General features: G+C 52.5%; 2 protein-coding genes across 2 annotated transcripts in view; both read right to left on the bottom strand.

The window, feature by feature from the left end:
* The window catches only part of ACOT7 (acyl-CoA thioesterase 7), a 72,394-nt gene extending 61,916 nt beyond the window's left edge, over positions 1–10,478 (bottom strand). The window contains exon 1 of the mRNA XM_087820793.1: positions 10,392–10,478. Within this exon, the coding sequence (XP_087676919.1) occupies positions 10,392–10,438 (47 nt within the window). The 5' untranslated portion in view covers positions 10,439–10,478. The remainder of the gene's footprint in view (positions 1–10,391) is intronic.
* Positions 10,479–21,666: 11,188 nt separating this feature from the next.
* HES2 (hes family bHLH transcription factor 2) lies at positions 21,667–23,296 on the bottom strand. Its single transcript, XM_087820792.1, has 4 exons — positions 23,219–23,296; positions 23,036–23,131; positions 22,675–22,774; positions 21,667–22,592 (listed from the first exon to the last, which is right to left on the bottom strand). The coding sequence occupies exons 1-4, from the start codon at positions 23,261–23,263 to the stop codon at positions 22,336–22,338; spliced, it is 498 nt and encodes a 165-aa protein (XP_087676918.1). The 5' UTR covers positions 23,264–23,296; the 3' UTR covers positions 21,667–22,335.
* Between the last annotated feature and the right edge of the window lie 2,975 nt (positions 23,297–26,271).

Below are 26,271 nucleotides of genomic sequence, written 5' to 3'. Positions count from 1 at the left end.
CCTGTCTCCAAGGCCCCCTTTTCTCTGACTCTCCAGTGAGCTAGCAGCAGCCCTACCTTGGCTCACTTCTTTCCCAAGTTTCTAGTGAGCCAAAGCAGAGCACCACCTAGGCTCTCTCCTGTAGCTTCTTTCTGTTTCACCATCTCCAGCTTTAATAAACATACTTTCAAAATCACTTGAACTCGTACTGTGAAATCTTTCCTACACAAAATCAAGAATCTACATACTACTGGCTGTCTGGAGGCAGACCAGCTCTGGGCCCAGTCCCTTTCTGGTGATAATATGATCCAGCAACCCCACTTCTGAGCTTTTGTTTGCTTTTTTTAATCCTCATACAAGGATATGTTTTCATTGATTTTTAGACAGAACATCAACTGGTTGCCTCCCACATGCGCCCCAACTGGGGATCGAACCTGCAACCTAGGTATGTGCCCCAACCAGGAACTGAACCTGCAACCTTTTGGTGTACGGTACGATGCTCCAACCGACCGAGCCACACAGCCAGGACCCTACTTCTGAGTATTTATTTGAAGAAAAAGCACTAACTCAAAAAGATATATGAGCCCAGCCGGGTGTGGCTCAGAGGTTGAGCATCGACCTAGGATCCAGGAGATCGAAGTTCGATTCCTGGTCAGGGCACATGCCTGGGTTGTGGGCTCGATTCCCAGTAGGGGGCGTGCAAGAGGCAGCCGATCAATGACTCATCATTGATGTTTCTCTCTCTCTCCTCCCCTCTCCCTTCCTTTCTCTGAAATCAATAAAACATGTATATATATGTGTCCATCTATATATTTTTTATAATAATAATAATAATAGGAAAGGAGCACAGGGGGCAGACAGACATTATAGGCATGTCATTTGGGCAGTTTCACCAGGAAGCTGCAACTCTGCACTCCCCACAGAACCACCGGCCTATTCCCTGCAAAACACTGGGGGAAGGGATCCAACAAAGGGAAGATAGACACATGATCAGTAAAGGTGGGGTGACACAGAAAAGGTACTTGCCTGTCACACCTGGGAACAGGAATCATTGGCCAGAATGGGCAAGGGCACTGGAAGCATACAAAAGTTTGGGAACACATATTCTCCTAAACAAAGGAATTATCTCTCTCTTACGCTCTTGGGTCTTGGTGACTCCTGAACCATGGAACTCTGTTGTCCCTGCTTCTTTGCATTTGCCTCTATGGCCCATGGCCATGCGAACCCCACATGCAATGGACTGATTGCAGAGAAAACAAAGCTGAGCTAGCCTGACATTGGACTGGACTGGGCTCCAACATGGAAAGGAAACTCTGGACACTGATTCTGATTTTAGCTCTGCTAAATCCCCAGCTACCCTTCTTCTGTTACTAGACAAAGGGACATGGGACTTTAGAAACTCAGGGATTTAATTCCACGGAAATAAAGCTTTCTATTATATTGCATCCTCCCATGTGAGTCTCAGAAAATTCCTTTACTCAGGCTATTGCAAGAAATCCACCCTCACTAGCAACCGGGGGAGATGAGGCCCTTTCCCCTCCATTAACAAAAAGACAACCCATGATATCACTCCCATGTGGAATCTTAAACAAACTAAAAACCAGCAAGTTCACAGACAGAGAACGGATTGGTGGTTGCCAAAGGCAGGGGTGGACAGATGAAGGAAATGGGAGAAAGGGGTCAAAGCATACAAACTTCCAGATATAAAACAAATCATGAGTATGTAATGTACAGCATGGTGACTAGTCAATAATACTGTATTGCATATTTGAATGTTGCTAAGAGAAAAAAAGTTCTCATCACAAGAAAAAAAAACATAACTATATGATGACAGATGTTAGATTTTTTTGTGGTGATCATTTTGCAATATGTACAAATATTGAATTATTACATTGTATACCTGAAACTAATATAATGTTATATGTCAATTATACTTTAATTTTTTTTAAAAGTGAAAAGACATCCTGGCCAGTGTGGTTCAGTGGTTAGACCATCGGCCCACGAACTGAAGGGTCAAGGGTTCAATTCTGGTCAAGGGCACATATCTTGGTTGCAGGTTCACTCCCCACCCCCAGTTGGGCCGTGTGAGGGAGGCAACCAGTCAGTGTGTCTCTCTCACATCGATGTTTCTCTCCCTCTTCCTTTCCACGCTCTCTGAAAAGCAATGGGGAAAATATCCTCATGTGAGGATTAACAACAACAACAAAGTGAAAAGACCACCTACTGAATGGGAGAAAATCTTTGCAAATCATACATCTGAGAAGAAACCTGTATCTAGTATACTGTATAGAAGGAACTCTTACAACTCAAAAATAAAATACGCCTAATGAAAAACAGGCGAAAGGTCTGAACAGACATTTCTCCAAAGATGTACAAATGGTGCATAAGCTCATGAAAAGATACTCAACATCATTAGTCATCAGGGAAGTTCAAACCAAAACCATAATGAGACACCACTTCCCACCTATTAGGATGGCTAGAATAAAAAAGATAGGTATAACAAGCGTTTCAAGAGTGTGGAGGAACTGGAATGCTCTTAGGCTGCTAGTGGAAATGTGGAATAGAGCATCCACTTCGGAAAACAGTCTGGCAGTTCCTCAAAAGGTTAAACACAGATCTGGACAGAAAAAACAGGGCTCTATGGAAAGTAACCTCCCAGGGTGATCTGATCATAAATTTCTAACTGGGTGGGTCATGGTGACTATATAGCCAGCCCCAGGCCTGTAACTTCCCTAGTGAAAGGTTTTAAGCAAGACTTGTCTATTGCTCTTGTGCATCTAGATGAACACACCTTTGAAATGCCTCTGGCAATACTCTAGGAAGGGAGTATTAACCCTTAAGAGAGCACTTAATCTTGTTAACTACCTAGTAATCCAATCCCTGCCTTGATTTCCCCCCTCTCCATCTTCTTTATGTTCCCTCCTTAATTTTAAATTCATAAGACACTGGAAAACAGCCATTCTCGAGAGCATCGGAGATCTTACTCCTACAGGTTTGGACGTTTCTTGCATCAACACAGAATTACCTTATGACCCGGCAATTCCATTCTGACCTAGTCTCTAAGCTTCCATTGGCAACTGGGTGTCCCACAATGTAATACAGTTTTGACGTGGAGGAGCCCGGAGTTAGTGCAGACTCCATGTTGAAGGGCTTAGTCCCACAAGACTACCCCCACCTTGGACGCCAGTCACAAGTGCCGTACTTCTGATGACACAGCTATAAATCAGGGGTTCCCACAACCCTTCCTTAGGTTGATAACTTGATGGAGGTGGCATCACTGTGGGCGCAGCAGTGACCCCGTCATCCTACCTTCCAGAGGGTCCAGACTGGCTTCCAACAGCCCGGATAGATGCCCAGAATCTAGTCTGCAGCTCTGCAGAGCTCCTGGGCCTCAGACACTCCCAGGCAGGTGTCTGCCCACCTGCGAGCCCACGGAGGCAGAGAGCCCAGGCCAGCAGCTTCATCCCACCAGGAGGGGCCAGGTTGTTCCCAGTTCCCAGGGCAAGGCTTAGCAGCACCACTTGTCTCCACCAGGGCCCTCCCTACAGGTACACAGCAGGTCTCTTCCAGAGGCCTCTTCCTGGGGCCACAACTCAGCCCAGCAGTACCAAATCAAGTGTTACTTCCAGCACTCGCACAGGATGTTCCTCAGCAAACCAGCCCAGTGATGCAAGAAGAAATTCATGATTCAGCCTGAAGTCACACAAGGCCAACTCCCATAAGCAGAGACAAAGCCAGCAGAGCCAAGGCCAATCAGTGGGAGAGAAGGAAATGGGTCGGGCTGTGCACAACACTGACCAAGATTTCCAATGCCAGGCGCAAGCCAGGCCAAGGCAGCCTCTGCACCAATCAGGCCAGAGGCACGGATCAGACCAGCCCAAGTGAAGGATGTCTTCATTTTTGGTAAAGCAAGTGCCTGGCTGGCTGAGGCTTGGCTTGCCAAGGTATTCATTCCAGGAGGCATCCACTTCAAAGAGGCTGTCTCATAAACATAATGCCCGCCAGGGGGCTGGATGAGCAGCCAGGTGGCCTCCGCTGGCGAGGCTCCTCTGTTTTAAAGATTTTGGTTGATTTCAAAAACTGACTATTTGAGCCCGGCTGGCATGGCTCAGATCTCCTAGAGATTGAGGTTCGATACGTGCCCCGGTTGAGGTTTCGGGCTTGATCCCCAGTGGGGGGCGTGCAGGAGGCAGCCAATCAATGACTCTCATTATTGATGTTTCTATCTCTCCCTCTCCCTCTCCCTTCCTCACTATGAAATCAATAAAGACGTATTTTTTTAAAAACTGACCATTTGAGTCATTAGTTTTTCTCTTCCTGCACTTTAAGTTCCTGCTCTTACGTCATCCCCAACCACAATAAACACAATAAAAGCAGAACCCAGGGCACAGGCTCACGCTCAAGGTCCCTAGCTTGCTCGCTCGCTCGCTCCCTCCATCTCCCTCCCAACCCCCTGCACCTCACTGTGTGACCCCATGGGTGCTGTGTAATTTCCAGATCCTGTGAGTAATAAGTTTCAGAGTTTCCTGATGGTTATTGCTGAATGGCATCTTGACTGTACAAACCACAAGGGTGGATCTGGCCACAACACTAGTGCTTGATAGGCTGAGACAACAAGAACCACCAGGCCCCGGTGTGTAGGAGCAACTAGACCTGGGCCGGAAGGGCCTCCCACAGCAGGTGTCAGGAGGGCTGGGAGGCAGCCACTAGCTGGGGTCCCAGGACAGCAGGGAGGCTAAGGAAAGGAGACACATCCTCAGTCCCTACTTCAGGCAGGGTCTCTCAGGCTCTCAGGGAGCCTGTTTCTCTTCTTATTCTTTAATTGTGGAAAACATCAAAGGGTTACGAGAGCAGAGAAAAAAGGAAATGACTCCCATAGCTCCACCAAACAGCTCCAAACAATCAACTCTGTTCCTCTCTGCCCCCACCCACTCCCCCACTCTATAAGAGTTTGAAGGAAACATCAGACGTCACGGCTTGGCATCCATAAATATCTCAGCATTCCCTCTAAAAGATAAAGGCTCCTTTTATAAACAGAACCACAAAACAATTATCTCACCTAAAATATATTATGAATCCCTTAATATCATTAACTATCAAGGGACTATTCAAGTTACCCCAAATATCTCAGAAATGTTTTAAAATCTGCAAGGATTGAGGGTAGCATGACCTCCCCAGGACACCTCTGAGAGTGAAAGAAAGAGCCAAGTGGACAGCAGGTATACAGGGTGGTCACCCAGGCTCGGACCCCTAGAGAAGCCCAACCCCTAGGAGAAAGCAACTCGTGGCCTAATTGAAACTAGGGAGCAGGTCAGTTTCATTGCCAAGCCAAGGTGATGCCTGGCTGCCTGGCCCACTTACAGGGAGACAGGACAATGGATGAACACAGCCTCCCAACCACATGCTCTCTTGGCTGCAAAGACCAAGCCTCAGCCAGCGCTCCCACATTCCAGCAGGAAGGGAACTGGCACTGTGCATTGTTTTATGGAATGTTCCAGAATACTAGCTCTGAATGTGGTTTCTGTAAATCAGGTTCTGTTTTCATTAATTCCACTGTAAACCCAAAGACAAAGCCTCAAGGGGAAAAAACTCCAACCCCATAATACTTACTGACATATCTACTGGATGCCAGGGATTTTCCTAGGCACGCCTGGTACATCCCAGTAGATCTGTATCGAAAAGCACGGCAAGCAAAAGATAACCTGGTAGACCTCGCACACCAATCTACAAATAAAGGAGTCCAGGTTGCCTGCCCTGGGCCATGTCAAGGTCTATCTCCATTGGCTTGTTTGTTTGAAAGCTGGCTGCAGTCCCCAGAGAGCTCCCAAGCTCTTAGAAAACCTTTACCCACAGAGATCTCCCAGGAATTCTGGTTTTTAAATTCTTCTACAGACTGCCCTGGCCAGTACTGCTCAGTTGGTTGGGCATCTTCTCTTGCACCGAAAGGCTGCCGGTTCGATTCCCCGTCAGGGCACACACCCAGGTTGCAGGCTTGATCCCGGTGGGGGACGTGCAGGAGACAGCTGATCAATGTTTCTCTCTCACATCAGTGTTTCTCTCTCTCCCTCTCCCTTCCTCTCTCTCTAAAACAATTAATGAAAAAATATATTTTTTAATTCTTCTACATGGGACATTTACACCATGGAATACTATGCAGCTGTAAAGAAGAGGGATCTCATACCCTTTGGCACAGCATGGATGGAACTGGAGAGTATTATGCTAAGCGAAATAAGCCAGTCAGAGGAAGATAAACATCACCTGATCTCACTCATATGTGGAAGCTAAAGAACATAATGAACTGATGAACAAAGTAGATTCAGTGACATAGAAGCATGGGTCAGACTGACAAATCTCAGAGGGAAGGTGGGGGTGGGTGGGGAGAGATTAACCAAAGAATTTATATGCATACATGCATAACCCATAAACACACATTAGTGTGGTGAAGGCCTGTGGAGGGGAGTGGGTGCGGGATGAAGGGGGTCAATGGGGAAAAAAGGGGGACATCTGCAATATTTTGAACAATAAAAAAAGAATTAATTAATTTTTTAAAAATTCTTCTACATATTGCACTGTCCTGGATGTAGTTAAGAATTCAGTTTCGCCTGGCCAGCATGGCTCAGCGATTGAGCATCAACCTAGGATCCAGGAGATGGCTGTTTGATTCCTGGTCAGGGCACATGCCTGGGTTGCAGGCTTGATCCCTGGTGGGGAGAGTGCAGGAGGCAGCCGATCATTGATGTTTCTATCTCTCTCCCTTTCCCTTCCTTTCTCTGAAATCAATACAGACATATTATAAAAATTAAAAAAAAAACAAAACTCTTTCTCCGTGTCTGGCCACATTTCAAGCACTCAGTGGCTCCATGTGGCTGTTGGACACTGCAGACGTGCAGCACACTGCAGAAAGTTCCAGTGGGCCGCACTGCTCCACCCACACTCTCCAGCAACCTGTTACAGATCATACCTCCAACTTTATTTCGACAAACATGCAGGGGGCTTTTATAAGGGGTCCACACTGATGCCGTGATTAAGCCACACAACAGAATGTAAACCTAAGCTTGGGTGAGCAGTGGAAAGATCAGAACATCAGGTCACCTGGCAGAGAACAGCCCACCAGCTGCCTTCAGTCAAAGCCTCCTCAGCCAAATCTTTACTCTCTGAGAGCCTCACTTCCCCCCACTGTAAAATGACAGAGCTGGGCTGGAGGCTTCTAAGGGTCCTTCTGGGTCTAACATCCTAAAACACTGAGTTCAACAAGGATAAATGTAATTTTCTAACTAAACGTTACTTAATATTACTTAAAATAAACCAAAGGAAAAGTGCTCTTCTGAGAGTTTAAATGCTTTCCCCAAACCTGCATCTGTAGGGCTGGACAAAAAGGAGGGAACAGCGCCCCACAGTGGACTGGCCATCCAAAGTTTGGGCTCTGAGAGATAAAGGATTCCCTTTATGAGCTCCCATAAGAGCTGGGCACTGTGCCAAAGGTTTTAATCCTCACAGCAACCCTGAGAAGGGCACTATTATTATCTCCAATTTACAGAGAAGAAAACTGAAGCCCAAAGGTTAAGGAACATGCCTGAAGTTACTTACACACCTACAAGAGGCAGAGCTGGGATTTGAACCCAGGTCAGCCTTGGCCTCCTAAGTCTGCGTCCCACTTTTCAGACAAAAAGAGTTTCCATTTACTCACAATGTGCCAGTCAGCCTGCCAGGCACTGATGCACTTTCTTTTCTTTAACACTTAGAACAATCCAAGAAAAAATGGGGGCAGAGAAGGGTTAGGCAGTCAAGGGGCAGAGGGTGAATTCACACCCAGGCCTGGGACTGCAGAGTTGGCTCTAACCACTGCCCTTGACAGCCTTTAGAGCCCCTATCCCTTCAATACCTCCTTCTGGACCCAGAACATGTGACCACTCTTAATTGTCTAGGATGGTGGGGGTTTGGGCATCCTCTCCCTGCTAAACTGTGAAACTGCCTAAGGCAGGGACCAAATTTTCCAGGTCCCTGTCTCTCCTTCAGGGCACTTTGCTCCTTGGAGGTGTTCAGTGAAACTTGTTAAATTCATGGGCTTGGCTGTCCTGGGCTAGGCGGCTCCTCTTTCAACACAGGGTGTCAGCTCAGGTGTCCTTAAAGGGCTCCCCATCCTGATGTGCCACTCTCCCCATGTCCTGGGGTTTCTCTGGGCCAAGTCCTTATAACCACTGCCCTCATCACAGCCCTCCCCACTTTGGAGTCGGGCTGGGCACCTGAGGCTGGCTCGCCTCAGCCAAGTATGCTGCCCAAGCATCCCACAGACAAGGCGGCCACTCAGAGACAATACGCAACTGTGAACGTGCAAGAGGCAGCCCAGAAAGCATGGTGGGTAAACAGGCTTGAGCATACACGGAAGTTTCTAAAGCTATCCAAAAATCTATTAGAAGTTGTTACTGGCTGTGTGGCTATCTTGGCCCCACCCATCCCAAGTTCCTGGGGCAAAAATAAAAGGAGTAACTGATATTTGGAGACAGACACTCCTGGAATCAGGTCCTTGGATCACACTCTGCCTCCTACTGGCTGGGTATCCTTGGGGTTCATCCTTTGCAAAGGTCTTGTGTATCTCTCATCTCACTTGGTTCACCTTCCCAGATGAGGAGACAGGGATCTCCACCACTGTGCTGTGTGCAAGAGGAAACTGAGTTCGGGAGATGCAGTGCCAACTTCTGTTAGAGGTTGGGGGTTTTTTAAATAATTACTTTTTAAATTAAACTTATTGGGGCAACATTGGTTAATAACATTATGTAAATTTCAGGTGAGTTGGTTTTTAAAAAGGCAGTATTATAGACCTGCTATTCATCATCCTCATGCAGTAAATAAAAGCCTAGCCTCCCACGAGTTGACTGAAATCAGTATCTTCTTTTTGGGGGGACCACAGTGGAAAGAACATGGGGCTGAAGACAGAAGACCTGGTAGGAGCTGCCCCTCCAGCTCTAACAATTGGATGACCTTACAAAGGCACTGGGTCTCCCATTTCTTCCTCCACATAGCATAGTGGTGGAGATCCCTGCTGCCTTAGCCAGGAAGGTGAACAAACCAAGTGAGAGATACACAAGACCTTTGCAAAGGATGAACCCCAAGGTTACCCCGCCAGTAGGAGGCAGAGTGTGATCCAAGGACCTGATTCCAGGCGCATCTGTCTCCAAATATCAGTTTTTCTATTTTTTTTTTTGCCCCAGGAACTTGGAATGGGTGGGGCGAAGACAGCCACACAGGCAATAACAAAGCGAATGGAGCAAGGTTCACTGACCTTGGGGTCAGAAAAGACCCTGGACTAGGCCAGAAGACGGGGTGCAGTCAGGGCGCCCCACCGATCCAGCACTTACTGTTCCAGGGAGCTATGGACATCCAGAGGAAACTAATTTGGATTGGAACCAAGGTCAGTGTGATATCTAAAGGCCAAATCTGTAGAGCCCAACCCCAAACAGGAAGCCGCTCCGGCTCAAGCAGGACAGGCCCTGTTGCAGGCCCTAGTGCCTGTGCGGTGGCCCCAGGCCCTTGACCTTGCTTGGCTCAGGCTCAAATACCAGCACGCCAGCTTCCAATTCTGCCCAAGGGAACTGAGAGTAACCTTGAGGCTGCCTTCAGTCCTCGGCTGGGCAGTGAGCCAGCTCCTGATCTCCCACTTCCCCTGTGGGCCTCCATCCACCCGGTTCCCAAGAAGGAAGACAAGGGTGGGCCGCTGAGAACAACCGTTTGCCCCCATTGTGTAAGATGCTCCCAGGCTCGGTGGACCATTCCCTCTTCTTATCAGTAAACTGCTAGAGAGGAAGGGCATTATCTGCTCTTCCTGTGAGCACTGGCTCGCCCCAAAACCCGAGCCGGTGCACTAGGAGGGACTGGGCATCCGCAGCCCCCGCCCACTCGGGCACCCAGCAAAGGGCTCGCCCGCCGCGCTCTGGATGCCGACCAACGAGCTGGTTACTTGCGCCCCTCATTTCGGGATCCATCTGGCTTTGCACCACCGCCCAGAGAACGACCCCGAATTAGAGGGCTCAGCGGGACGCGAGCCGCGGCCCCAGCGCACTCGGACAGCGGCGGGGCCGGGCGGGGCCGGGCGGGGTCGGACGGGGCGGGGCCCGGGGGCGCACGCCGACCCCAGCCCGGAAAAGGCGCCGCGCCGATCGTCGCGCAAACGGCCTGCGTGACCGCGGCGCCGCCCTCGGGATGCGCCAGAGGCCGGCCGGGAGGCGAGCGGGGAGGCGAGAGGGGAAGTCGCCGGCCCTGCCGCACCCGAGGCACACCCGGCCGCGGGGTGGGAGGGGTGGGCGGGCGGGGTGCCGGAGGTGGTGGGCCCGGGACGGGGGCGGGGAGAGTGGGGAGGGGCGCGGGACAGCCCGAGGGGCTGCCTCGGCGTCCCGGCCGCCGCGCGCCTCTCTTACCGGCAGATCTGGATGGCGGACGGGGTTTCTGCGGCCGGGACCGACATGCTGAGGGCGGCGTAGTGCTAAAGGAGAGCGCAGGTGCCTGGCAGGCCTGGAGTGGAATGAATGAGCCGGGGCGACGCCATGGAGGGGGAGGGGTAAGGGGCGGGGCCATGGCGGCCGCGGGGCGGGGCCTGCGCGCCGGCGGCCAATCGGGTGCGGCCTCCTGCGCAGGCCCGCCCCTCGCTCCCCGCCTCCCGGGCATCCGGTTCTGGCAGCGGGGCGTCGCTTCCAGAAGGTTCGGCGGCGGTTGGGCGGCTCCGGCGGGGTGGGGCTGCGTGGGCCGGCCCAGCCCTGCGCGGCGCGTGTTTGTGCGGGGCATTCCCGCCGCCCCCATCCGGCGTCTCGCGGTCTGCGCCGCGCGCGCCCCCCCTGGGCGGGCGAGGCCGGACGCCCGGGCCCCGCGGCCATTGCGGGGCCGAAAGGCGAGAGGGAGTTGCGTGTGCCCGGGTCTGGCAGTCTAAAGTCAGCCCGGAAAAAAATGATAATAAATAAAACAAGATACACCCCGAGAGGAAGTTGGGGGCGGTTTCCCGAGCGTGCGGGCCAAGCTGCTGTGTGGGTTCTGCGGGGAGGCACGTGGGGCAGAAAGCGGAAAGCCAGGACCCGGGAGGGCCCCGCGCAGAGCCGCGGGGTTGGGCCGGAGAGAAGCGGGGCCCGCGGCTGGGTCTGCGCGGCCGCCGCAGGCGCCGGAGGGGGCCCGGCCCGGGTGGCGCAGCCGGGTGTTTCTGTGCCCTGGATTCTGTAGGGAGAAAGTGGTGCTGCCAGCTTCGCCGCTGGAGTGCGACGGCCAGTTAACGAGGTTGCCCTCCATCCAGGGAGCATCTAAATGGGGGCCCAGCCCCTCAGCAAAAACGTCACCGAGCTATTTTTACTATAGTGCTGATGGGCTTCTATGATCTCCCTCCTAACAGCCTCTCACCTCCCCGTTTTAGGTTTTTTCCTACTTTCTCAAACTACTGGGCCGTTTCTCTCCCTCTCAGCGAAACTTCTGGAACAGAGCTGTCTGCACATACCCCCTGCCTCCTCGCCTCTCCCCTCCTCCCATTCTCCTCCGCACCCATTCCTCTCGGGGGCTTGTCTCTACTGTTCAGTTATCAAGGTCACTAATTCCTTCCAAGTTGCTAAATTCAATAGCCCAGGTCAGGAGCCATCTCACTTGACCTCTCACGAGCACTGAGCGTGGGGTAACCTTTCTCTTCTTTACAAAATATATCTTTATTGATTTCAGAGAGATGGAAGCATTAATGATGAAAGTCGTTTATGGGCTGCCTCCTGCACGCCCCCTGCTGGGATGAGCCCACAACCCAGGGACTTGAACTTGGGTTTACTTGGATCCTAGGCCTGATGCTCAACCACTGAGCCACGCTGATGGGGCTAATCTTGCTGCTCTTTTTGAGGCATTTATCCATTGCCTTCCAAGATACCAAACACCTGTTTTTCTGGCCACTCTGATCAGCCTTCTCTGCTGGTTCCTGGGACTTCAGAGAAGCGGCAGTGCTTGGACTTGGGGTCTCACCCTGTCTCATGACTTTAAATCCCATCTGTTCACAGTAGCCCAAGGTAGAGAAACAACCTAAGTGTCGGCCAGCAGATGAATGGGTCCAGAAGACGTGGGCTACACCGTTGGCCCCCTGTGTCCGTGGGTTCCACCATCATGGATCCGGAAGACTGACTAAAGCTCCAGCATCCACAGATTCTGGTATCCACAGGGAGTTCCTGAAATCAGTGCCCTGTGGATACAGAGGGATGATCACACGTATAATGGAATATTATTCAGCTTCAAGAAGGAAAAAAGTCCTGCCGTTTGTGACAACGTGGATAGACCTGGAGGGCATCATGCTAAGTGAAGTAAGACAAAGACAAAGACAGACGCTGCATGGACACAGGCCTGTGTGGCCTTCGCTTAGCTCTTCATTCGCCTGTGCCTGGGTTCTCTCATTGGGGGGGAAAAAATGGGGAAACAATAGTATGTGACCCCATTGAATTAGTGTTAAGTTTGAATTCATAACTCAGTATGTGTCACTTATAACTCAGTGAGTGGAATCTAAAAATAGACTCACAGAGAAACAGGAGAGCGGTTGCCAAGACTGGGGAATGAGGACAGTAGGGAGCAGCTGGTAAACATACAAACTTCCGGCTGTAAGATCAACAAGGTCTGAGGATCTAATGTAGAACATGGTGACCATAGTTGAGAACACTAGATTGTGTGAGAAATTTGCTGAGGACAGTGTGCTCTCCATCTCAGGAACACATCTGTGCTTTTCCATTCTCCCCTTCTTTCCCTGGGCACTTAACCTCTGCCTTTCCTCCCCGCAAGCTCCAAGGGCCCTTCTGCCTCCCTTGTTTACTGAGCCTGTGCAGCCCAGCTGGCTCACTTCTACCACCTCTGGAACTTTCTAAATAAACTTCCTCTTCTGATTTGAAAAAAAGTTTTGCTAAAAACAAGTCCTTCTATATGTTAGAAAAACCTAAGTAATGGTAAAGCTATAGAGAAAAACAAGGAAATGATTGTAACAAAAAAATAGCCCTGGCCGGTGTGGCTCAGTGATTAGAGCATCAGCCCGCCCACCGAAGGGTCCCGGGTTTGAGTCCGGCCAAGGACATGTACCTCAGCTGCAGGCTTAATCGCCAGCCCCGGTGGGGGCGAGTGTGGGAGGCAACCGTCAATGTGTCTCTCTCACATTGATGTTTCTCTCTTTCTCTCCCCCCTCCCTCCCTTCCACTCTCTCTAAAAACCAATGGAAAAGATATTCCCAGGTGAGGATTAACAACAAAACATTAAAAATATATATATATTGGGTCCCTGCCCTGGTGGGGTAGCTCAGTTGGTTAGAGCATCACCCCAATACGCCAAGGTTTCCAGTTCGATCCCCAGTTAAAGCACATACTAGAATCAACCAATGAACGCATAAGTGGAACAACAAGCTGATGATTCTCTCTCTCTTTCCTTTTCTCTCTTCCCCTCTCTCTCTAGCATCAACAAATTTTTAAAAAAATAGTGGGTCCCTCTCAAAGAAAGGGAGAAGATTGTCAGGGGAGTCCCACGGGGTGGGGCGAAGGAGAAAGTATTGTTTCCTTTTGACGTGGGTGATGCTGTACAGGTTTGTAATGACTTTTTCCAACTGCAGGTATGTGCATTATGCATTTTATATCTGCTAAAGTCACAACTTTTAAGGTCACAATTTTAAAAACTAATGTATCTGGGAAGTGAGATTAGGGACCTTCATATTTTTAAGGAAGTGTGATCCTAGTGGTTGTGGGCATGGATGATGCAGTTTAGTTCCTGCACTCATATTGTACCTTTCCTACCAGTTTTACAGCCTTGGGCAAGTCACCTACCCACCCAGTGCCCGAGTTGCTCATCAGTAATGTAATCCCAGGGCGGTGAAGTAGGGCAGATAAGGCGTGAGGAGCAGCAAGCATTCCAATATACTTAATGCCATTAAACATAATAAGTATCAGTTTGTAAATGAAGACTGGCTTCATTTTTTTTTTTAAGGGAAAGCAAAATTTTATTGAAGGAGAGAAGAGACAAAAGCCCCCGCCAGCAAGAGGGGTCCCGAACAGGTAGCTCAAGACTTGCTTCTTGTGTAAGGTTGAATTTATAACTTAGCTGTGAAAGAAAAGAGGCCTAACAAGCACAGGGCATGGTGCCCCCGAAACTGCCCAGCACTTACCCGAGCTCCATTCATCTGACCCACACCCAAGCCAGGGGCCAGCAGAGGCAGGCAGCAAGCCCTCTGTAGACCCGGGGAAGGGCTCCCAAGAAGTACGCCCAGAGCACCAAGTGTCGCTGCTTGTCGCTTCCTTCACATGGGAGGACATGGCCTCTGAGTAAACAGAGGGAACTTCCGCAAGCCTGTGTCCAAAAGTCACGCTAAAGGCTTCCGTTGGGGAAGCTCAACTGCCAGAATCGAGAGACCTTCTGAGACTGACATGCAGAGGAGCTGAGACGGAGGGTGCCGGCAGAGCGCGCACATGCTGTAGGAGGGCGAGCAGGGGTGCCTGGCCCTACCAGTAGGCCCTGCTCCTGGGCTGTGTGGCCAGGTTAGCCCCCACTCACCTGAGCTTTGTTCTCTTATTGGGAGAAACGGAGAGACAGTAGTCTTCACCCCATTGGGTTTGGGAAAGAGTAAATAAGTTGATGTTATCTAACACTTGGGGCAGCGTCTGGCACAGAGAAAGTGCAGTGCCAGGTAAGGCTTTGCGGATTAGCTCTGGGTGAAGCCAAGTTGCCCGGGGCCTGTGGCTGCAGAACTGGCTCCATCAGGGAGGTTCGGGTCACCTTGGGCCCAGGGCCCAGGAAGAAGGCTCCAGCTATTTGAAGCAGGGATTCATACTAGCGGACACTGCCAGTTCTCCAGGGCCCGCCCTGTCCCCCTGGGCATCAGGGATGGGACACAGCCAGGGGAGGGACCTGGCCCCTCTGCTAACACAGCCTGTTTCTTTTAATGTGGATAAGATTTAGCTGTTTTACTGAAGATCTGTGTTTTCCTCGTAAGAGATGCTGGACACTTTATGAACTGAGGGACAAAACCTAGTATGCTGCCAGCAGGAAACATGTAAAGTCCGAAGTGTAGCCCTCGGTTCCCAAAGGGACTGCAAACTTCTCAAGGAGGCTGCTTAGAGGATGGATCTCATTTGCACCCGCTCCAAACACCTTTAAAATCAAGCCCTGGTGCCCTGGCCGGGTGGCTCAATTGGTTGGAGCATCGTCCCATAAACCTAAAAGGTTTCATGTTCGATTCCAGTTCGGGGCAAACATCTAGGTTTCAGGTCAATGCCCGTCGGAGCTTGTACAGGAGGCAACCAGTCGACGTTTCTCTCTCTCTCCCCCCCCCCCCCCCGCTTCTCTTCCTAAAAAAAAAAAAAAAAAAAAAAAAATCAGTAAAATAAACATATCTTTGTGTGAGGAGCAAAAAAAGAAATTGAGAAAAAACTCAAGCCCTGGGGCTCTGACCCCAGAATGAACCACTCCAAGGAAACCTAAAGCTAGTAAATGACCCGTGTGAAAGAGGGCAAGCCAAGAGGGATCATTGCAGGATCCCTATATGGAGTAAAAAACGCCCTTGGTTTACAATAGACATAGATTCTTTTTCCATAAGAAGCACTAAGAAATCATCTCTTCGGCTTTCAGTAGGTGAGACTTTACGTGGAGGATTATAGCCATGCCTGGGTGGGTTAGGGAGATGCCAAGCAGATCGGGCCTCTGAGGTTTCCGCTCAGGCATAGGCCTGGGGACTGGGAGCCTGAAGCTATGTGGCTCCACCTAGGGGCTGAGTGACTTCCTGCAGGTGCTGTCCTTCCTCCCCCAGCCGGGTTCCACCTGTCCCTAGATGTTGCTCAAAATTTATACTGAGAGCCTCGTCATTACGACAGAAGCCACGCAAGGCCAGATAATTCTACTTTTCTCACACATATGGTAATAAAACGCTGGGGTACAATTATGTTTCTCAAGAGCCGTGGAGAAAAATGAGGGTGGTTTCATGCATCAAGTAACTGCTGTTTCAAGAGCCAAGGGCCCTTATTTGCTAGAGATGCTTAAGGGGGAGCCCCGCACAAATGTGTGAGCTGTCGGAGCACCGGCAGAAGGGGATCCTAATCATTGCAGGATCTGCCCATGAGTAGGCTTCCCAGAAAAAGGGCTGCTTTCTAACCAAGCTCTGGCCTGGCCAGAGATTTGGGTGAAACCTCCAATGTTCATCTAAATGCTCAGATCTCTTGGGAAACAGCTGCTTTTCTTCCGCATCCGTATAGCACAGGATGACCTGATATCAGTGACAAAGGTCCTGAAGAGGGTTCAGACCTGGTAATGGGGAGAGACCTGGAGCAATACACCATGAACCCCATTTCCAGGCACTCCCTAGCTGTGTGGCCTTAGGTAAGTGCCTTGACCCTTCTGTGCCATCACATTTGTCTCCTGCATTCTGATAGTATTGCTAGGTCTTCTATAGCCTCCTCGATGCTCTTTCTACTTGTTCTATCAAGTCCTCTGACAGGAGTGTTGAAATCCCATCTATGATAATGGATTTCACTGTTCCTTTCAGTTGTCAGTTTTTGCTTTGACTCTTTTGAAGCCCGATTACTAAGCACATACACAATTAAAATTTTTATGTCTTCTTGATGAAGTGACTCTTTTATCATTAGGAGATGTCCCACTTTATTGTTGATTGTATTTCATGTTTGAAATCTATTTCTCTGATATCAATATGGCTACTACAGCTTTTTTATTAGTGTTAATATTATATATTTTTTATTTATATATATATTTTTGTATGTGTGTTTATTTTTGTTTAAAATATTACAGATGTCCCTTTTTCTCCCCAATGACCCATTCCACCCCTTTGTACCCCCCTATATTTTTATTAATCAGGGTTCTCCAGGGAAACATAACCAATAGGATGTGTGTGTGTGTGTGTATAGAGAGACTCTCTGATGATGAGATTATGAGGAACTGGCTGGCATGATGTTTATGCAGGCTGAGATGTCCTGCGGTCTTCAGTCCCTAAGCTGGAAGATCCAGGAAGGCTGGTGGTGTGATTCTGTCTAAGTCCCAAAGCCTGAGGACCAGGGGAGCCCATGGTGTAAATCCACACCCACACTGAGGAGGGACATCTACTTTACTGAGTCTACCAACTCAAATGCTGACCTCACTGGGAAACACCCTCACAGGTACACCCAGAAATGTTTAATCTGGACACCGCGTGGCCAGTCAAGTTGACACATAAAGTTAACCACCACAATCATCTTCTGTCTTTTTAACTTTCTGTCTCTATATTTAAAGAGGGTTTCTTGCCCAGCTGGGGTGGCTCAGCAGTTGAGCATCGACCTATGATCCAGGAGATTGCAGTTCAATACCCAGTCAGGGCACATGCCCGGGTTGTGGGCTCAATCCCCAGTGGGGGGGGGGGTGCAGGAGGCAACTGATCAATGACTCATCATTGATGTTTCTATCTCTCTCTCTCTCTCTCCCTTCCTCTCTCTGAAATCAATAAAAACATATAAGAATAAATAAATAAATAAATAAATAAATAAATAAATAAATAAATAAATAGTACATTTCTTGGGAACCTTATACACTGTTGGTGGGAATGTAGGTGGGTATAGCCACTGTGGAAAATAGTATGGATTTTCCTCAAAAAAATTAAAAATAGAAATGCCTTTTCACCCAGCAATCCCACTTCTGGGAATATATCATAAGAATCCCAAAACACCAATCAGAAAGTATATATGCACCCCTATGTTCATAGCAGCCTTATTTATAATAGCAAAGATCTGGAACCAGCCCAGTGCCCATCAGTAGATGTGTGGATTAAAAACTGTGGTACATGTACACCATGGAATACTATGCGGCTGTGAAAAAGAGCTCTTACCTTTTGCCACACCCTTGTTTAATTGATAGTCTAGTTCTATGAAAACCAGATGGGTCCTGGAGGACAGCCGGCAGCACACGCAGCACGTAGTAGCTTCAATTACAGATAGGGTGTCTTTTTATTTACTTATTTTTGGTGGTAAAATACACATGAAGTTTACCATCTTAACCATTCTTAAGCGTACAGTTCAGTGGCATTAAGCACATTCACACTTTTGTGCTACCATCACCACCATCATGTCCAGAACCCTTTTTATCTTGCTAAACGGGGAGTCTGTTCAGCTCTGTCCCCGTTGAACAGACTCCCCCTCCCCAGCCAGTGCTGGCACCCACCGTTCTCAGATGCAGGGGCCTTGCTGGAGCAGATTAACCTGGCCTCAGGAGTGTGGGGTGAGGCTACTGACAGACACAGGGAATCAGAACCCCTGGAGGTGGGACCTGGAAACCTGCATTTCATGAGCTACCCAGATAGGTGTAAAGGGGGGGAAATGCCACCAATGATGACAATGTTTGTGTAAATAGCTATCTTCTCATATATAGCTCATAATGAAAGGATGAGAGAATGGAAGGCATGTATCTGCTGTCATTCGAGCAGATTCAGTCCATTTTGGGCATGTGGGCTTTCCACGAGGCTTATGAAAATTAAGTTTGGGGCCTGCTCACGGAGCAAGGACATAGAGGCACAGAATGTTCTGGGAGCAGAGGGAGGTGGGTTGTCACCAAGAAGCATTTCTGTATAAGTGTGTCTGGGATGCGATGCCAGTCTGCAAACAGCCTTGGTTTGATGTGACTTACATTTTTGTTCTGAGTAAGTATTCATTTTCATACTGTCTGTATTCATAATTTTATATTACGTTTCTTATAAAGGGCCTCAAAATGTAGTCCTGGCCCTAGCCAGGTGGCTCGGTTAACTGGAGCATCCTCGGGTACACCAGAGGGTGGCGGGTGAGACTCCCAGTTGGAGTGCATGCAGGCACAGCTGATCGATGTTTCTCTCTCTCTCTCTCTCTCTCTCTCTCTCTCTCCCTAAAAATAAACAAACATACAAAAAAAAAGTAGTCCCCACAAAACCTCGACCTACTTCTGATTTCTGAGGTCTAGAATGGTTCCTTGTTCTTTAAAGACTTTGTCCTGGGCTCCCTTAGGTTTTTAACATACTGAACACCAAGACAGAACCAGCAGGGGGTACATATTCAGCTTGAAGTCTCCCTCCTTGGCTGCCAGGCCAGGGAACCCCTCATTCACAAGTGGGGTCCTGCCAACAGCCATCTGGGCCATACTCCCTGCTGCCCCCAAATGGATCTCGGGTAACAAGACACCACACCTACATGTAGGGTGTGGCCCTGGTGCCTTTCTCACGCTCCTGAAACCTTTCAAAGCTTTATTATGGCTGCTTTAAGCACCTGGGGCTTTTCCAGGGCTTCTCAAAACTCCAGGCGAAACCAGCTGCTCACTGGGAACCCACAGTAGGTGGTTGCCTTTCCCACTTTACATGCCTGGGCAGTTCTCTGCAGGGCAGCCACCTGGCTGCACAGGGACATCCACACAGGGGCTCACACACTCAGCACCCCAGAGACAGGGCCACACTGGTAAGGGGCACAGACAAGTAGTAGAGCCAAGGAAATAATACCACTGGACTGGCTAGAACAACCTGGTATGTGTGTTTTTAAAATATATGTATATATATATATTGATTTCAGAGAGAGGGAGAGGGAAAGAGACAAACATCAATGATGAGAGTCACCGATTGGCTGCCTCCTATAGGTCCCCTACTGGGGACAGAGCCCAAAACTTGGGCCTGTGCCCTGGCCCAGAATCCAACTGTGACCACCTGGTTCATAGGGACACTCAGCCACTGAGCCATGCTAGCCAGGCACTTGGCATGTTTTTAAAAAGTAAATCTGGCCTTGATGTTCAGAGTAGGAGGTGACTGCACATGATGGAGAAGGGCACCTCTATCCTGCCACCAGCTTCAGTCACCTCAAAGCACGGTGGGGAGGGTTCTGCAAAGCCCGGGTTTTCCCAAACCTAGGTCATTCCGCTCTTATTCCAGATAAACCAGTGGGCAGAGAAGAGCAACTTGTAAATATTGACTAGAGGAGGTCTCCTTGGCAACTGCTCTTTATCCTTGATCATGGAAACATTTGCCCTCTCCAAAATAACTGATGCCAGGGGGATGGGTGGCGCCTGGCTCCAGCCCGAGTCTCCCAGACAGCTCAGTGCTCTGGTTGTCCATGGGTCACTGGTACACTTCACCCACTGATTTATAAGGAACATGGGGCCTTTTCCTCCAACCAAGTGTGATAATCAGACACAGCCAGTCATGGGACCATGGCAGAAGGGGCATCCCAAGAACTGGCCATTGGGTACCATGTGGGCCTCATTAAGTATCATGAACTCCTCCTGAGTGAGGTAGCCTCCCTCCCACACAGAAAAAGCCCCAACGGCCCTGTGCTCACCTTCGGTATCAGACAGAGCTCTGGGAATGCCAGGGGAGCTGCCAGGAAAGGGTAGGTGTGGGCAGGTGCCTGTGGAGGAGGGTGCTGACTTTCCTATTTCACAAGCCCAGTCTGAGTGCTAGCCGAGGCCTTCTGGGCAGCTCTTGCATATCCCTGCTGGGAAGCTGGCTTCTCATCTCCGGTCCAGAACCTCACCCGTCTGGACCTACCTCAGCTTCCTGCCAGGGCTGGCTGGCTGCCCAGCTCAGGTGCCCCGGAACTCCTGACCCTGTGAGTCACTGGCCTATCTACACACCTCCTCCCTGACTGCTTGCTTTATACCTTGGTTGAGGTCAGGTCAGTGAGAGTCACAGAGCTGGGGACCCAGGCGAGGCTCAGAAGCAAGAAAGTGGCAGATACAGCTGGAAGGAGGAGAGGGGCCTCTGGATGGTCAGTTCTTACAGAGTTTAAACCTGTATAGAAAGTTCTTACTTAGAGGGACAAGAGCCAGTCCAGTGTATGCTGGATGTTTCCGGGAGGAAACTCCAACTCACATGGTGGGTGTGGGCCTGTGGGTTGCCTGCGCCTCCTCTCCTCGCTCCTGGCAGCTCAGCAGACACTGCTTTCCCTGCTCTCCATACCCTCCCCCACTTTTGTCCTTCTGGGAGCACAGGCCAGGTGGAGCAGATAGTCAGTGATATTAGGGGCCCTGGAGTGGGAGTTGAGGCAAAGGCCAGGCTGTCCAGGGTTCAGTACATCATGGTCTGGTCACATCACCTGTTCGTTAGCCCACCATGTTTATTGAGCACCCACTGTGTGCCCAGTGCCTTGGGGACAGAGGTGCATTCAGCCCTAGCCCTGCCCTCCAGGAGCTTACAGTCCAGCCAGCTGGGTCCACAGAGGGGGGTAGGACAGAATACCTTGCTGAGGGCTCACCCTGTTGTCTTAGCAGTGGCTTCTTCAATAACACCCACAGCTTCCCACGTCGTGCCATCCAAATCAGTGCTGATGTCATCATGGGTTCAGTGACACCCTCCCCCCACCCATCAACTCCTCTTGCCCCTAGTGCCCTGGTCCCTAGCGCAGGCTGTTGGACTAGGCACTGGGGGAAGGACTCCCACCTTCTCAGAGATGCTCAGTGAATCCTCATGAAATGGTGGGACTACGACTGACAGTGGGGCTCCTGCCTTGTCTTGGGCACCCACTCCTGGGATCCCCAGGCCCCTCCCAGAGTCTTCGAAGGCTCTCCTGACTTTCACAGGGAAGAAAGAAAAGTCTTAAGGACAAACTTGTTCTAGTAACCAAATCTGAAGAGCAACAGGAAGCTGTTTGCAAGAGAAAATGAGGAAAGGTGTTTCCTGGTCCTTAACATGCTGTCTGTCATCCCTTGAATTTCTGCTGCTCGGTGATATGGGCCATGCTCGCTTCCTGTTGGCACTGTCTCTGTGCTGGGCCTCCTTCAGGCCACAGGGCACCCTCATCCTTGCCCCACAAACCAGGTTAAATTAATGCTTGGGGAAACAAGTCCTCCCCAAGTCCACCTAACAAAGCCCTCCCCTCTCACAGCTCAGAGCCCTGGCTGCACTCAGTCTCTGTAATTGGAGGCTTTGGACAGGAGAGCCCAGGAGTGGAGGTGATGGCTCCCCGGCCTGCAGAGCCCCTCAGGTCATTGCTTCTTTCTGCCCAGAGATTCCCAAGCAGAGCTGGAGAGGAGGCAGGCCCAAGAAGGGCCGGGAAGGCAGTGACCAGTCCGAGCAGAGGTCATCAAGAGCTCCTGGTCCAGCCCTTGGGTTGGCGCCAGTGCAAGGACAGGTGTGCTGGCTGCCTGGGCAGCTGGGGCTGGCCCAGGCCTATAGCCAATTCCACCGGCAAGGGTGGGGGGCTTCAGCCTCCCCTGCAGCCACCTGCCCCTTCTCCAGCCCAGACACCCTTATGTCTTCCAGCTGAGTTCCCCTGGCCTTCCGCCTCCCACACAGATCGCAGACATCGGGGCTCTGGCCTGATCCCTCGGGGTGGGAAAAGCAGTTGCCACCAAGAGCTTCCTCAGTCCCCAGGGACAGTCAGCGGGGCCCGCGGACCGGCCAGTGGGCTACCAGGGCCGCCAGAGGCCGGGGCCGCAAGGAGGCGCAGGTGGTGAGGGCCCCGGGGCCGCGGGCGGGGAGGGCGGGGGCGGGCCGCAGGAGTCCTCCGCGCGCCCGCCGTCGGGGGTGGCGCCGGCCGCCCTCCGCCGCAGGTGCTCCAGCAGGCGAGCGCTCAGCGCGGGCTCCAGGGCGCGGCAGGCGGGCAGCGCGCGGCTCACGCGCGCCAGGCACGCGCGGTAGCCCTCGCGGTAGCTGTCGCAGGGCGCTGCGGACGGAGAGGCGCGTGAGGCGCCGGGCGAGGCGCGGGGCGCGGGGTGCGGGGCAGGGCTGGGGGTGGGGTCGCTTACTGGGGGCTGCGGCCAGGCAGGAAGACGGAGGCAGCTCCTGCAGGAAGCGCACGGTCATTTCCAGGATGTCCGCTTTCTCCAGCTTCGAGTAGCCGGAGCTCTGCGACAGTCCACCAGAGAGAGTGGCAGAGAAACGGACAGTCAAGACAGATCTCCAGCGGGCTGCCTGAGCACCGCGCTCTGGCCAAGATGCCGTGGGCCACGGCGCGTGGAGGGTGGCTCCCCGGACTAGACCCACTCGGGCTCGGTCGTGCGCGCCGCGTGGAGCCTCCCGGCCAGTTCCTGGGCAGAGGCGCTTCGACCCTCCCGCCCTCCTCGCCTCGCGCCCCAGGGCCCCCACCCCTGACCCCCCGGCACTCACCTCCCTGCCCAGCAGCGGCAGGATGAGCCCCTTGAGCTGCCTCAGGCTCTCGTTGATGCGCGCGCGGCGGCGCTTCTCCAGCAGCGGCTTCAGGCTCTGCGGGCGGGCGCGGAGGCCGCGGTTACGCGGGTCACAGGCTTCGCCCCCAGTCCCCAGTCCCAGTCCCCAGACCCCGGCTCCTACCTTACGAAGCTCCGCCGGGTCTCCGGCCCTCCGAGGCAGCCCCATGCTCCACCGGGAAGCGGCGCCGCGGCGGACCTGGCGCGTGGGAGACCTGCGCGCGCCCCGGCGCGGAGCGGAGACCTAGACCCGAAGGGAGGCGCCTGAGTGCGCGGTCTCCCGGGCGCCAATGGGAAGCGCCACGCCCGCAGCCCGGCTTTAAGGAAGCGGCCTCCCCCGCCCCGCCCCGCCCCGCCCCGCCCCGCCCCGCCCAGTCCCGGCGCCTGCGGGTCCCACCTCCAGCCCCGCCTTTGTTCCTGCCCCGGGGAGGAGGGGGGAAGTTGAGGGGGACGATGGCAGAGCCCTTAGGGATCTCGCTCCAGCCCGTCGCGTCCCATCTGCGGCCGGGTCCCCGCCCGGAGCGCCCCCACCCCGAGCACCTGCAGGGGCGTGTGTGGGCGCCGTCGAAGCCATCGCTGCCCTGACCCGCCAGGCAGGTGGGGCGCGGATGGGGCCAGGCCTCGCCTCGCTCGGGCTGCGATCCCTCCTTGCCCAGAGCCGACCTCTTCATTCACTCGGGCTCAGCGCCTCCTCTGAGCCCTGCCCTAGTTTGGGCAGGGGACCCGGTGGCGGCAGGACTTAGGGAGCGCCCACGCGGGTTTCTGTTTCCCGGAGGGACTCGACCCACCAGTTGCTCTGCGGACAGAGGGTGGGAGCAGAAAGGAGAGAGGCCCGGAGAGAGGTCTCAGCTTGCTCATGCCCTGGGCACTGGCCGAGGCAGGACTAGGCCCGGGTCAGTGGACTGCCTGGCGGGGGCCCTAAGGACTCCGTGGAATCCTCCTGCAGCTGGCTCCCCGTCCTCGGGTTTGCTTGTTGTTGTTGTATGTGTGTGTGTGTGTAATTTTTATTCTAGAAAAAGGGGAAGGGGAGAGAGAGAGAGAGAGAGAGAGAGAGAGAGAGAGAGAGAACGATGGGTTGCCTCCTGCACCGGATCGAACCCACAATTTAGGTATGCACCTTGCAAGGCTCCAACCAACCGAGCCGCGCCGTCCTGGGCCCCGTCCTCTGCTTTGAATGGAAAAACTGAAGCCCAGAGAAGACCCGGCAACCCAGAGCCCTCAGAGCTCATTTTCATTTCAACTGGCGCCCGCTCCGTTCCTCCCCGCGGGACCGAGGGCGCACACGTGACCCGCAGGGCGGGGAGGTCTCGGGTGGAGGCTCCAGGCGCCCGTTTTGGCCCCCGCGGCCACCAGGCCCGCCTCCTTGACGCGTGGCCGTTGGTGCAGCAAACTCGCTGGGCGTCCCCCGCCCATCTGTCGGGGCCGCCCTCCTCGAACCGGCTGGCAGGGCAACGGCCACCCCACCCCCACCACCCCCACCCCCCACCCCCGCACACTTTGACTGTTCACCACCCGGCCGACCCAAGGGCGGGTGAGGGTGGGCCCGCCTGGGCAGGCCTGGACGACGCGCCCCGGGGCGGAGCCAAAACAAGCGCTGTCCCGGGTGCTGGACGTGTTCCCATCCCCGCTGCCAAACCCTCTCTCCAGCCCCATCCCAGATGCTCTCCCCAGGTCCTCCTGCCTCGTGCTCCCCCCGCAAGGCCCGAGAAGACCAGCGTGCCTGTCAGAAAGGGGCTCCAAGCAGCCTGGGTGAGAGGGAGCTTGGGCCACCAGTACCTGTCTGGCACAAAAAGGGCCAACTGGCCACCATTGATGGAGCACATGCTGCATGCCAAGTGCAGGGCCAAGTGTTTTTGGCCCTCGCCTCCATTAACGGCCACAACAGTCCTAGTTATGAGAATAAATCATTCAATACATTTGACCTGGTAGGGCCTGGGGGTGCCTGAACCCCTGTCCCTCTTGCATTTTTGAGCCCAGGTACCTATAAGGGCTCAGAAAAGGACTTTGTGGATCACTTGCTGATGTCCCATGTTACCCCACCCCACTCCAGCCACACTGGCTCACTCAGTTCTGTGCCCACAAGCCCACCCGGCACCAACCTCTACATCCTTGCTGGGAGTCCATGATTCTCACTCCTGGGGGAAGGGGCTGGGGAGGAAGGTTCCTCCTAGAACCCACCCTCCATGCCTGTGGACCACCATTTGAAGACCTGTGGGAGAGAGCAAACTCCGTTTTCAGGGCCAGTTACCCCATATTTTTTAGTCTCTCCTCCATTCTCCCATTGCTGTGAAGGACTGTGACCAGGTAACACACCGTTGCTTTCCACCAAAGGATCCTGGGGGGGGGGGGGGTTGCTGGTTATCTGGAGGAAGGAGTCATTTATAATCTGGGGAACTTAGTTAAGGTGAGTCAACCGAATGTGCAGGGTGTGCAGGTTCAGGCTTTAGGGAAGTTGGGGCCACCTAGGGTATAATTGGGACACACTCCACCCCTGGTCCTTGCCCTTGGGTTCAGGAAGAGGTCTGAACAGTCATTTTCCACAGGACTATTGGGTGGCCTGAGCCTAGCAGTGGAATGAGAGGAGGCCTCCTGGGGGGAGTCCCTAAGCAGACATCCAGAGAGTGGAAGCAGTGGGGATGGGTTAGGCAGAGGGAACATCAGGTGCAGAGAGGAGAAGGGCCCAGCAGCACCGGCCAGAGTGAGCTTTGCCCCTTCCCGTGTGTGTCACCTCAGGCAAGACTCGGTTAAGAAAACAAAACGAACAAACCTCCCCGTGCCTCAGTTTCTCCAGCTATAAAATTGGAATAGTGGTCGTACCTGTCTCATAGCACCCCTGTGGGGAGTAAATGTGCAAGTGCAGATTGGCACAGTGCCTGGTAATGTCAGGACTCCCATAAATGTGTTCTTGCTGGTGTGGGCCCCCCTAGGGCTGCTGGGGAGGACCCGGTGGACCCGTGGGAGCCCAGAGAGGACAGAGAGGTTCTGGACCTCAGTCCAAGTCTGAGTGGTGTCCCTAGAGGAGTCTAAGAAGATGATCAGCAAGGGTGGGTGCACATACGTGACTTTTATGGAGACGTCCCTCTTGGAGGGGGAAAGGAGCGTCTTGCTTTGCCAAACACCATAGCAGCAGCTCCTCACCTGGACCTGGCTCCCAAAATGACAAAACCATGTGATAGA

This window comes from Miniopterus natalensis, chromosome 9, assembly GCF_054644295.1.
Source record: "Miniopterus natalensis isolate mMinNat1 chromosome 9, mMinNat1.hap1, whole genome shotgun sequence".
Classification (NCBI taxonomy): domain Eukaryota; kingdom Metazoa; phylum Chordata; class Mammalia; order Chiroptera; family Miniopteridae; genus Miniopterus; species Miniopterus natalensis.
Note: the sequence above shows the minus strand (reverse complement) of the source record. Positions and strands in the feature narration are given on the sequence as shown.

What these genes read in the sequence shown, in the direction of transcription:
- HES2 (XM_087820792.1), bottom strand. Translation starts at nt 23,263, where the DNA reads ATGGGGCTGCCTCGGAGGGCCGGAGACCCGGCGGAGCTTCGTAAG. An exon ending in TGCCGCTGCTGGGCAGGGAG is followed by an intron (nt 22,775 to 23,035) that starts GTGAGTGCCGGG and finishes GGACTGTCGCAG; the next exon opens with AGCTCCGGCTACTCGAAGCT. An exon ending in CTGCCTGGCCGCAGCCCCCA is followed by an intron (nt 22,593 to 22,674) that starts GTAAGCGACCCC and finishes CTCCGTCCGCAG; the next exon opens with CGCCCTGCGACAGCTACCGC.